General features: G+C 34.5%; 1 protein-coding gene across 4 annotated transcripts; it reads left to right on the top strand.

Annotated features, from left to right (window-relative positions):
• Nucleotides 1–1,166: 1,166 nt before the first annotated feature.
• Nucleotides 1,167–10,228, top strand: LOC118037065 (G-type lectin S-receptor-like serine/threonine-protein kinase At4g27290). 4 transcript variants are annotated; one of them, XM_035042946.2, is made up of 7 exons: nucleotides 1,167–2,675; nucleotides 3,063–3,224; nucleotides 8,280–8,437; nucleotides 8,676–8,886; nucleotides 9,172–9,409; nucleotides 9,490–9,640; nucleotides 9,790–10,228. In XM_035042946.2, the coding sequence occupies exons 1-7, from the start codon at nucleotides 1,409–1,411 to the stop codon at nucleotides 10,093–10,095; spliced, it is 2,493 nt and encodes an 830-aa protein (XP_034898837.1). In that variant the 5' UTR covers nucleotides 1,167–1,408; the 3' UTR covers nucleotides 10,096–10,228. The 4 variants fall into 4 exon arrangements, with proteins under 4 accessions (XP_034898837.1, XP_034898839.1, XP_034898838.1 ...); XM_035042948.2 differs by having other exon boundaries at nucleotides 1,169–2,675; nucleotides 3,084–3,224; XM_035042947.2 differs by having other exon boundaries at nucleotides 1,169–2,675; nucleotides 8,292–8,437.
• Nucleotides 10,229–11,885: the final 1,657 nt, after the last annotated feature.

Below are 11,885 nucleotides of genomic sequence, written 5' to 3'. Positions count from 1 at the left end.
AAAAAATTAAAACATAAATATTGTTATCACCTATTACTACCATTATCTCTTTATAACTATCAACAGAGACTTTTTATAACACAGAAATATTTCAAAAAAATTTTAAAAATGAAAGTTTGACTAATACATTAATTATGTACCACAAAATAAAACACAATGAAAATAAACCCATGTTTGAAAATTAGATCCATCTTAATTTATGGTTCAAGTTTAAAATAACCAAATTCTTTTATTAAATTATAAATAAATAATTTATCCTAATGAAATCTAAAATGTTCTCAATCACATAAATAATTTATCCTAATAAATAACGTATTATTTTATCTTTTGTAGTTTTTTTTTCATACTACAATTAACATAAATACTTTTTTCTAATTTGATTTTTTTTTTCTATTCTAGTTTAATTTCAATTTGAAGTATAACCATAAAAAATATTATTTTAAAATAATTTAAAACTAGGATTGGACTCTAATAGAAGTAGGATATTCTTAATTCAATTAATACAGATATAAAAAAATTATAAATTACAATTTTGTACATGCAGTCCAATGAAATCACAACTAGACATATTGTTTTTATTTATAGAGTGGTTAGTTACTATGAAATTCCTTCTTTTTTTCAGCCTTTTTATGATTCTAAATTTACATGTACATATAAAAAAGACAGCAAATTATTATAGTAGAAAAATTATCAACTTGACAATTGAAAAATAAAAATTCCTTCAGCACCCAATTGAAAAATTATTTTTTTTTAAAAAATACTTTAAAAATAAATAAATAAATAAACAGCTATAAATGAATATACGGCGGATCAGTCTTCCCTTGAAGTCTCCAGCACCTTGGCCTCTTTCACTTGACAAGGAATAAGCTTCGCTCCACTAGCCTTGATTGGTGGATGGAAGCACCGAGGGTAGTCTGGTGGTGCGCAACTTTCATGATTATAAATTGAATACAGACATGTATATAATTTTGTGTTGATAAAATAAGATCTTTTATTTAATAAATATAATATTAACAAGTTATTTTTAAATATTTTTTCTCTTATACTCTTATAAAATGATTGATTGAAAACCCTTGATTGGTGGATGGTCTGGTGGTGTGCCTCTTTCATGATTCCACTAGGTTTTCAAGATTGGGTGGGTGTTTTCTGTATCAGAAGATTGGTATTCCAACGAACTCAAGCAATGGAAAAGAGATCTTAAGCTTATAGGGTCGTAATTCAGAGCCCACTAGCCTCAATTTTCAAAGTAAATGATTCCTTGAGCTTGATGTTTTAAGTCTGTGTCAACCATTTTTGGAACACAAGGGTCACTTCAGAGCCAATAATTTCCGAAGACTTGCGTTTACCTAGCTATGTAGCGTAGCATTGCTAGCTCTCCATTCTGTAATATAACAAAGTGAGAGCACCAATGGATTACATCCCCATGCTCGTTTTCTGCTTCATTTCATTTCTGATTGTAAGAACAGCCACACCTACTGACACCATAAACACAGCCCAGTTCATTAGAGATGGAGACACTATAGTTTCAGCTGGCGGGACCTATGAATTAGGATTTTTCAGCCCCGGGAAATCCAAAAGCCGATACTTGGGGATATGGTATGGCAAAATATCTGTCCAGACAGCAGTTTGGGTTGCCAACAGAGAAACTCCACTTAACGATTCATCAGGAGTCGTAAGGCTTACCAACGAAGGACTTCTTGTTCTTCTCAATCGTAGTGGAAGCATCATTTGGTCTTCCAACACATCAACACCTGCTAGGAATCCAGTTGCGCAGCTTTTGGATACAGGAAACCTTGTTGTGAAAGAGGAGGGTGATAATAACATGGAGAACTCCTTGTGGCAGAGTTTTGATTATCCAGGCAACACACTAATACCGGGCATGAAGGTAGGACGGAATATCAAAACTGGCATGGACTGGTACGTGACATCATGGAAGTCACCTGATGATCCTTCCAGAGGTAATATTACAGGCATCCTTGTTCCTGAAGGATATCCGGAGTTACTACTGTTGGAAGATTCGAAACCGAAGCATCGAGCTGGGCCATGGAATGGCTTGCAGTTCAGTGGCATGCCTCAAGTAAAACCAAATCCCGTGTACATATTTGAATTTGTTTATAATGAAAAGGAGATATATTACACAGAGCAACTTCATAATAGCTCAAGGCATTGGAGGGTCGTCTTAAGTCAGAGTGGTGATATCCAGCACCTCCTCTGGATCGAGCAAACTCAAAGTTGGTTTCTTTATGAAACAGGAAATACGGATAATTGTGAGCGTTATGCACTTTGTGGCGCAAATGGTATCTGTAGCATTAACAACTCTCCAGTGTGTAATTGCTTGAACGGATTTGTACCAAAAGTTCCAAGAGACTGGGACAAAACAGATTGGTCAAGCGGTTGCGTTAGAAAGACAGCACTAAATTGTTCCAGCGATGGGTTTCGGAAGCTCAGAGGTTTGAAGATGCCGGAGACAAGAAAATCATGGTTCAGCAGGACTATGAACCTGGAGGAGTGCAAGAACACATGCTTGAAGAGCTGCAGCTGTACTGCGTATACAAACTTGGACATCAGGGATGGAGGAAGTGGCTGCTTGCTCTGGTTCAATGATTTGATTGATATGAGAACTTTCTTTCAAAATGAACAAGAAATTTTTATACGGATGGCTGCATCAGAAGTAGGTATGAATTTATCCTCAGATTAGAGAAGTCGTTTTTTTATTATTATTAAAATTCGAATATATTCAGATAGAAAACTAGCAAGCTATTGGAAAAAGGATACTTTCCTTGCAAGGCTGCAACAGAGCTTCCTTCTATTTTAGTCTCTGAGCGTACACAATGATATTAATACAATGGTACTGTTTTATAACGAATGAGTAGAGAGCTTGCTAGTTTCTGAGCGTACACAATGATATTAGTCATGAATTGGTGATGGTAACATGATGGATTGGTTTTCTCCTACCCAAAATGATACTGTTTTATAACGAATGAGTAGAAAGCTGAAATTGAATGCTATATGGCCAAAGAAAACTTTCCAGCCATATTGACATTTCCTCTTTTTAACACCAGTTTTTCTGTACCACGTTATAGATAACGGTGGCTCTGCAAAGGCTAATACCAAATCCAAAGTGAAGAAAATGATCATAGTAAGCTCTGTGTTGTCTACTGGGATTCTGTTCGTTGGCTTATGCTTGGTCTTGTATGTTTGGAAAAAGAAGCAGCATAAAAACAGTAAGTATTTGTTAAATTAATTAATATTAAAAAAAAAAGAACATAAAAGAGTAGGAGACTGTAATTCTTATTAATCTGTTTATTATAAATTACTTGAGTTAACCTAAATACAAAGAGATTATATATATGTTAAACTGAAAATATTATTCTACCCTTAATAAATAAAACATAAGTAAATGTATTATTTAACATCTCCTCTCAAACTCACGATGAGACAACTACAAGCATCCAGAGTTTGCCACATAGAAAATGAAATGAAATGCGACTTGGTAAGGAAATCTACAATATGCAAGGAAGAAGGAACAAAAGGCAAAGTAATGGTGTCATGCATGAGATGATGACGAGCAAGATGACAATCGATCTCAAAGTGTTTAGTTCACTCATGAAAAATTGAGTTGTGAGCAATCTGAATAGAACTCTAGTTGTCACAATACATAGAAGTAGGATGAGAATGAAAAACTTTCATATCAACAAGTAACCAATGTAACCAAACAATTTTCTTGGTAGTAGATGCCATAGCACGATATTCTGCTTTGGTTGAGGATTGAGAAACAATAGCTTGTTTCTTACTCTTCCTAGAAATAAGAGAATCACCTAGAAAAATACAGAACCGGTAACAGACTTGCGATATGTGGAATCACTACCATGATCAGCTTTAGAGTATGCACGCAGCTCCAAGGAAGAGGTGAATGGAAATAAAAGACTCCAAAAGACTATATCTTGAAGATATCACAAAATACGAAAAACAGCTGCCTAGTGAAGAATTGTAGAAGAAACAAACTGACTAACAATATGAACAACATATGCAATATTTAGATGAGTAATGGCGAGATGTACCAAGCTCCCAACAATAGTATGGTATAAAGTAGGATCTGTCAAAGGTAAACCATCAGAAGAAGAATACCTTGTGTTAACCTCAATGGGAGTATCTACAGTCTTGTTATCAGTGAGTCTAGCTCGCTGAAGAATATCTGCAACATATTTTGACTAAGAAAGAAGATAACCTCTGGGTGAGGAAGCTACCTCAAAACCTAATAAATATAGAAGATAACCCAAATCCTTCATTTCAAATTGTCTAGCCACTCTGTCTTTAAAACTAAAATATCATTAATATCATCACCAGTAATAATCATGTCATCAACATATAAAGATAAATGATACGACTTGTATCAATGCACTTTATAAAAAGAGCAGTATCATAACTGCTAGAAACAAATCCAAGAGATGGGATCATAACAGAGAATTTCTCAAACCAAGCACGAGGTGCTTGTTTGAGACCATATAATGCTTTCTTAAGCTTACAAACATACCTAGAGTCATGTGAAACACCAAGAGAGGGCGCCATATAAACTTTTTCTTGAAGATCTCCATTCAAGAAGGCATTTTTAACATCAAGTTAATAGATATGCCACTAACGAATTGAAGCTAATGCACTAAGAGTACGAATAACAATCATTTTTGCAATAGGGGCAAACATCGCCTTATAATCCATAGCATATTGTTAAGAGTATATTTTTACAACAAACCTAGCTTTGTATCACTCAATAAACCAATCAGAATTAGTCTTGATCTTATACACCCAATGATAACCAACAACACTCTTACCAGGAGGTAGAGGAACCAGATTCCAAGTATCTGTCTTATGTAAAGCAAAAAGTTCCTCATCCATAGCTTGCTGCCAAAGAGATCAAGAATTGCCTCTTTATAGGAAGGGAGATCACATAGACAATGAATAGAAGCTAAAAATGAAGTAAATGATGAAGAATAACAAGAATATACAAAATCTAGTAGTTTTGTGGACGTACAAATGCATATGGATTGACATAAAAGTGGATCTACAATCTCAGATAAAGCTTGAGGAGCTATAGATAAGAATGAAGCTTCTGGTGTGCTAGAGAGTAAAGTGTCAATACTTGCAAAATTATGAGTATAAATTGGTTGAACATGGAGAGGAAGGAGTGTTTGAGGTACTAGGAACCTGAGATGATAAAATATCAGAATCCTTAAAAAATGGATCTATACGAATAAGATCAGGTCTAGTCAGGTTATGAGTAATGGATGGAATATAAAAGAAAGGTATATGCTCGAGAAAGACAACATGATGAAACATATAAAGTTTCTGAGTTATTGGGCCAAAACAATGATACCTCTTTTTACCTTCACCATAACCTAGAAAGACACAAATAGCAGATCAAGAGGATAATTTATTGTGTTCTATATGAGGACGAAGAACAAAACAAGTACAACCAAAAACTCTAAATCAGGAATAATTAAGGACACACCTATATAACTTTTTAAAGGGAGACAAACCTGAACTATGAGACGATGAAATGGTATTAATCAAACTTACAATAGTAAGGACAACTTCTTCCCAAAACTCACTAGGAACAGAAGCAGACAACAATACAAAACAAACAGTTTTGACAATATGCCTATGTTTTCTTTTTAGCAACTTTATTTTGCTCAGGAGTATCTGTACATGAAGTTTGGTGAATGGTTCCATCTAAGGAAAACAAGTGACAAAATTTATTAGAGGTGTAATCTCCACCCAAATCACACGTAAAACATTTGATTACAACAAAATGTTAACTTTTAACAAGAGCTTGAAAGGTTGTGTATATCTCAAAGAATTCAGAATGATGTTTCATTAAATAAACTCAATAATAACGAGTATGATCATCAATAAATAAAACATAATATCGAGACCCTCCTTTTATGGTAATAGAAAAAGGTCCCCATACAATAGAATGAATCAAGTCAAATGTGAAAAAGAAACAAAAATACTTCAATTAAAAGGTAAAGCGAAAAATGTTGCCAGTTTACATCCACTACAATAAAAAATATCACAAGTTTGCAAAATTCTTAAAGCTCATATGGATGCCAAAAATCTCAAACGAGAAGACGAAACATGACCTAAACGAGAATACTATAAATAAAAACTAGAAATGAAGAACTCAAATGAAAGGAAGACAAATCAATAGTAGTAGTAACACTAGCAACAATTGATACTTTTAACTCGTCTAAAATATATAGTTCATTCTCCCTATGCCCTATCCCAATCAGCTTTTGAGACTGCAAATCCTATACACAAAAAAAAAAAAGAAGAAATGAATAAATAATCATCAGAATCACATAATTGACCAATGAAAGCAAGATTCAATTTGAGTTTTGGAATAAAATAAACATTAGGGAAAGACAAGCGAGGTGTGATAAGAGAACCAACACCTGCTAAGGGCATGAGAGTGTCATCAACAGTCATAGCAAGGAATGGACGGTAAAGGGGACACAAGTAAAAGATGAAGAATCTAGAGACCTATGATGTGAAGCACCAGAATCTAAGACTCATTTAGAACATGACATATTTGAGGAACTATGAGGCAACTGACCTATGGAAGGAGAAGCGAACATTACTTATGGCTGTAAGGAGAGAAACTTTTGAAATTGCTTAGCTAGAGTAGTATGATCGGTGATAGAGCCTGATGAAGTTACTGCTACAATATTGTGGTGGTGGTTTATAACCCTAGAGGTGATCTATAAACATTAGATTGTGGCTGATTGTCATGCTTCCAAACTTGATTCTGTTATCTAAACTTCAAACACTAGGCCTTCCAATGACCTTTTTACTTATAGAAACTGCACTCATCGAATCCAACTCTTGTGTAAGGCTTACTCTGATGATTAGAAAATGGCTTAGAGGGTACTATTAGTACAAAAGGATTTGAAGCAGAACGAATTATCTTTTTAGAATAAGACTAAAGATGTATTTCTCTATCCAATAACTCATTAACAATAGAGTTAACAGAAGGCAGTGGAGAATGATGCATAATTGAACCTCTAAATCCTTCAAAATCACTGCGGAGTGTTGTTAAAAACTGTTCCAATCGTTGCTGCTCTTTACGCTCATTATAGGCACCACATGCCTTTAATTCTACCGATTCTATAAGAGCTAATTGATCCCAAAGATTTGTCATAGCAGAATAAAATTCCTAAATACTCATATTCTTCTGATGAAGAGCTCGTATGTCATTCTCTAACCAATATTGCTTTGCAAAATTTGATTGCGTGAATAACCTTTGCAGATAATCTCAAACCTCCTTTGTTGTCTCATAGTTCACCAACTGCGCACCTATGGAATGCTCGACAGAATTGTTGATCCAAGTAATAATCTTTGCATTATTTGCTTCCCATGTATCTATCAAAACAACATCCCCTTCCTCAGTATTCTTGGGTATCATATAAGTTCCACTAACATATTTCCACTATCCACATCTTCTTACTCTTAAGAAAATTTCTCATTACATAACTTTAGTACGAATAATTCTTTCCATCCAACCTCACACTCACAGACTGAAGCGAATCATGTCTTTCAGTGGCTATAATTAACAAACAAAACCAGACACAAAAGCAATGAAAGACAAAGTACCAAATTGCAGAAACTGAACAAATATCTTCTTAAAATTTATGATTACTCCAAAACACAACACAAATTGCAGAAACTAAATGCAAATATTAAATTGCAGAAGTTGAAGGAAAGGCAAAATACCAAATTTTGTAGAAGAGAAAGACAAAATATCACTTTAAAAAAAAAAATTGGGATTAAGTCTTATTCCATAAAATCAGCTCTAATACCATGTTAAGTTAATTCATATTAAAATAAAATACAAATGAACATAAAAGAGAAGGAGGTTGAAATTCTCATTAATTTGTTTATTCTAAAGTGCTTGAGTTAACCTAAATACAAAGAGATTATATATAGAATTCTACTCTTAATAAATAAAACAAAAGTAAATTTATTATTTAACAGTATTCACACCATACAAGATTGGGTATGGTAACGTATTCCTATTTAACCAATTCTGGATCATTAGATAACAAGATTGGTTTTTTTTTTTTAAAAAAAAAATTAAATTTGATTTTCAGTAATGTAAGGTATGACTGTAAGTTGTTCAAAGCCCCGTTATGTTTGATGCTATAAAAATCTTGAGTTTAGCAGCAAATAGAGACCCTTTGGCTTTCTTTCTATTTTTTCAAAAAGCATAACCGTTATGCTGACAGGAAAAATGACAGGTAATTTGCAAAGAAGATCAAATAACAAGGACTTGAAGGAAGAGCTAGAATTACCCTTCTTTAACATAGATGAGTTGGCTTGCGCAACAAATAACTTTTCTGTATCCAATAAACTAGGACAAGGGGGTTTCGGACCTGTTTATAAGGTAATAATTATCCATAAACAGTCATGCAATATAGCTTCTGAGTGTTCATGGTACAAACTCCAGGCACCAATGGAGTTCTGTGGTATTGAAATTGTTCCACTACAGAACCAACCTTTTTTTAGCATAAAAGGATGACTGATTGGAAAGAATTCCTGAACAGATACAAGCTGCATGAAATTCTCTGAGAATTCAGCAGACAACGTATGATTTGCTTATGATGCTGATTTATTATTTACAGGGAACATTAACAGATGGACGAGAAATAGCTGTCAAGAGGCTGTCTAAGAATTCAAGACAAGGACTTGATGAGTTCAAAAATGAAGTCAAACATATCGTGAAACTTCAGCACCGGAATCTAGTGAGGCTTCTTGGATGCTGCATTGAAAGAGATGAAAATATGTTGGTCTACGAGCTTTTGCCTAACAAAAGCTTGGACTTCTACATTTTTGGTATGAATCTCACAAAACTTTTCAGAAAGCTATTCCAATGTTTCAAATCTAGCACTATTGAGCTTCCATAATGGATTTGACATCAATTGTTTAGCCATCTATTGAGCATCGTTCAAATCCCTTCGGAAGCTTGTTTTGTAGGGGAAGATTTCTCCGCTTTCGTGCTGACAAATTCTGCCATATATGTATATGTAATTGTAACTCAAAATTCACTGATCCTTTTTTCTTGTTCCTTCACCAACATTTATGAATTTGATAAGAGATGTAATGGATTGACTTGGGCAGATGAGACTCGAAGCTTGCTACTAGATTGGCCTAAGCGCTACAATATCATCAACGGGATTGCTCGAGGACTCCTTTATCTTCACCAAGATTCGAGACTAAGAATAATCCACAGAGATCTAAAAACCAGCAATATTTTGTTGGATTACGAAATGAATCCAAAAATATCAGACTTTGGCCTGGCTAGAAGTTTTGGAGAAAATGAAACTGAAGCCAATACTAATAAAGTGGCTGGAACGTAGTAAGTGTCTCCATCTCCATCATACGCATTTTATCTTCATGGTCTGCAAATGGAACTTAAAATTCTATGAATACATGCAGTGGTTACATTTCTCCAGAGTACGCAAATTATGGGCTCTACTCGCTAAAATCAGACGTCTTCAGCTTTGGAGTATTAGCGCTAGAGATAGTGGGTGGCTATAGAAACAGAGGATTCCGTCATCCAGATCACCACCTTAACCTTATTGGGCATGTAGGAGTCAAAGCTATGTTACTTATTATCCTTAATTTCAATATATTCTTGAGTACTTTTTTCAGAAACCAGATGCCTGCACATGTTTAATGAGACCTGAACACTTTAAATCTTCAATGTGTTATTGACATCATGGTTTTGTTTATCAGGCTTGGATACTGTTCAAACAAGGCAGGCCTCTGGAACTGGCTGCGGGATCAAAAGTTGAAACACCCTATTTGTCTGAAGTGCTACGTTCAATTCACGTGGGGCTTTTGTGTGTGCAAGAAAATCCAGAAGATAGACCAAACATGTCATATGTGGTTTTGATGTTGGGTAATGAAGATGAATTGCCTCAGCCTAAACAACCAGGATTTTTCACTGAAAGGGATCTTGTTGAAGCAAGCTATTCATCGAGCGAGAGCAAACTACCTTCGGCAAACGTATGCTCAGTTTCAGTGTTAGAGGCAAGATAGATTACTTTTATTTTTATTCTTAGGAAAACTTGTGTGCTTGTTTTGCGTGGTCTTGATGTTTGTGATCGTGTGCTCATAAAAACTCTGCTGAATGTTTTCCATGGCAAGGTTAATTTCCAGGAAATTATTAACATTTTCCAGTGATAAAAAAAAAAGAGGAAAGTTCAGAAGTTAAAATTTAATCCAAATACAAATACAACTCAAGCTTTTAGAGGTGAGGGACTTGAGCAAACTGTATCAAGGAAAACCAGACTGCCATCTCATGTAAGCTATTATTGCAGGATACATGACAGTATCAAGAAAGATCACACTACGAACTCACGTGAATTATTATTGCATGATCAACTCATGCAACAGCATGATTCAACAAATTATTATTGCATGATCAACTAATGCAACAACAAGATTCATGACAATATAAATCAATAATCACTGCAAGCTACAATAAAGGATTAGTCACTGTAAAGATAGGATCAGTTTCTTATATTTTTTCTATTACTATAGCTAGAATTAGGGATTCTGTTTGTATTCTTTCCTTTATAAGCCTTCCATACTTAGCACTCTGTATTCTGTATATCTATTACCTTTTGCAGTTTGAATGAATTAAGCAAAATTCAAAACTTTTGTTTTCTCCTTTATGGTATCAGAGCGTTTCAATCTCTAACGAGTATCGTTCCTAAACCTTCACCATGTCTTCTTCCGCATCCATCAATTCAACCCCTAACCAAATCATCACTATCAATTCTGCTACTACCATCAATGAAAAACTTATAGCCTCCACCTTTCCACAATGGAGAGCACAGTTTGAAGCCTTACTTATTGGCTATGATCTCACGAATTTTGTTACTAGTGATCTCCAGTGTCCTGCTGATTAGTACTTAAAAGTGCATGTTTATCAAGGTTTTATATCATCATTTTGCACTTAAAGTATCAATAACTCCTTAATTAAAGCATGTTTTATAATAACAAGTTTGATACTATAAGATACCTTAATTTATGGTAAATGCTCATCTTAAATGCAAGCCTATCACATAAGTAAAAGGATTGATTGATGAGTTTAAGTATTGAAAGTGAAAGGACAAAGAGATGGCCAAACTTAGAAAAGAGATGTCGGTGCAGTCCAAACCGGAACATTGCTCGGTAATTGGATCATATCTGGAGCTCTAGATCTCGGATTTAGGTCCATTTTATATGGATGGAAAGGTAAGACAAAGGCCTACAACTTTCATGGGGAGCCCAAGATTTAAAAAGGCCTTTTTGAAGTTCAAACTGAAGGAACAACGAAGAAATCCGAAGTTGTCCTGCAGCCCAGACACTATTTAGTGTTCAGTCCATATCTTGAGTTCTAGAAGTCCAAATGACCTCATCTTTTTTTTGTTGGAAAGATGAGACAATTTACTAGAACATTCCTGAGGATTCCGGGCAAATTATGATGTTAGCAATGACGTTTTGTTCAGACAAGAAGATAAGGATTGTCACCAAGTCAAGATGTGGCCACCCACTCATCAATTAATTAACAAATCAATAGTTCCAAATTTTGGCCTATAAAAGGAGGCACTTACCATCTATTGAGGCATCTTGGTTTCTAGATCAAGATCATGCTCTTGCTTTCTCTCTTTGTATTGCTTATGTTTTGTTTTCATTAATATCAAGTTTATGCACTTCATTTCCTTTCCTTTACTTAGTTAACTTCTTTCTCATTCATGTTCTTATCTTGTTCATCTATGTTTCTTTCTTTCATTATGTTTAGCTAAGTTAATTATGTCAAGGTGAAAAGTGTACACTAATGG

This window comes from Populus alba, chromosome 10 (assembly GCF_005239225.2).
Source record: "Populus alba chromosome 10, ASM523922v2, whole genome shotgun sequence".
In the NCBI taxonomy this organism is placed as follows: domain Eukaryota; kingdom Viridiplantae; phylum Streptophyta; class Magnoliopsida; order Malpighiales; family Salicaceae; genus Populus; species Populus alba.
This window is presented reverse-complemented; position numbering and strand designations above follow the sequence as displayed.

What these genes read in the sequence shown, in the direction of transcription:
- LOC118037065 (XM_035042946.2), top strand. Translation starts at nt 1,409, where the DNA reads ATGGATTACATCCCCATGCTCGTTTTCTGCTTCATTTCATTTCTGATT. An exon ending in AAAGAAGCAGCATAAAAACA is followed by an intron (nt 3,225 to 8,279) that starts GTAAGTATTTGT and finishes TTATGCTGACAG; the next exon opens with GAAAAATGACAGGTAATTTG. An exon ending in ACCTTAACCTTATTGGGCAT is followed by an intron (nt 9,641 to 9,789) that starts GTAGGAGTCAAA and finishes TTTGTTTATCAG; the next exon opens with GCTTGGATACTGTTCAAACA.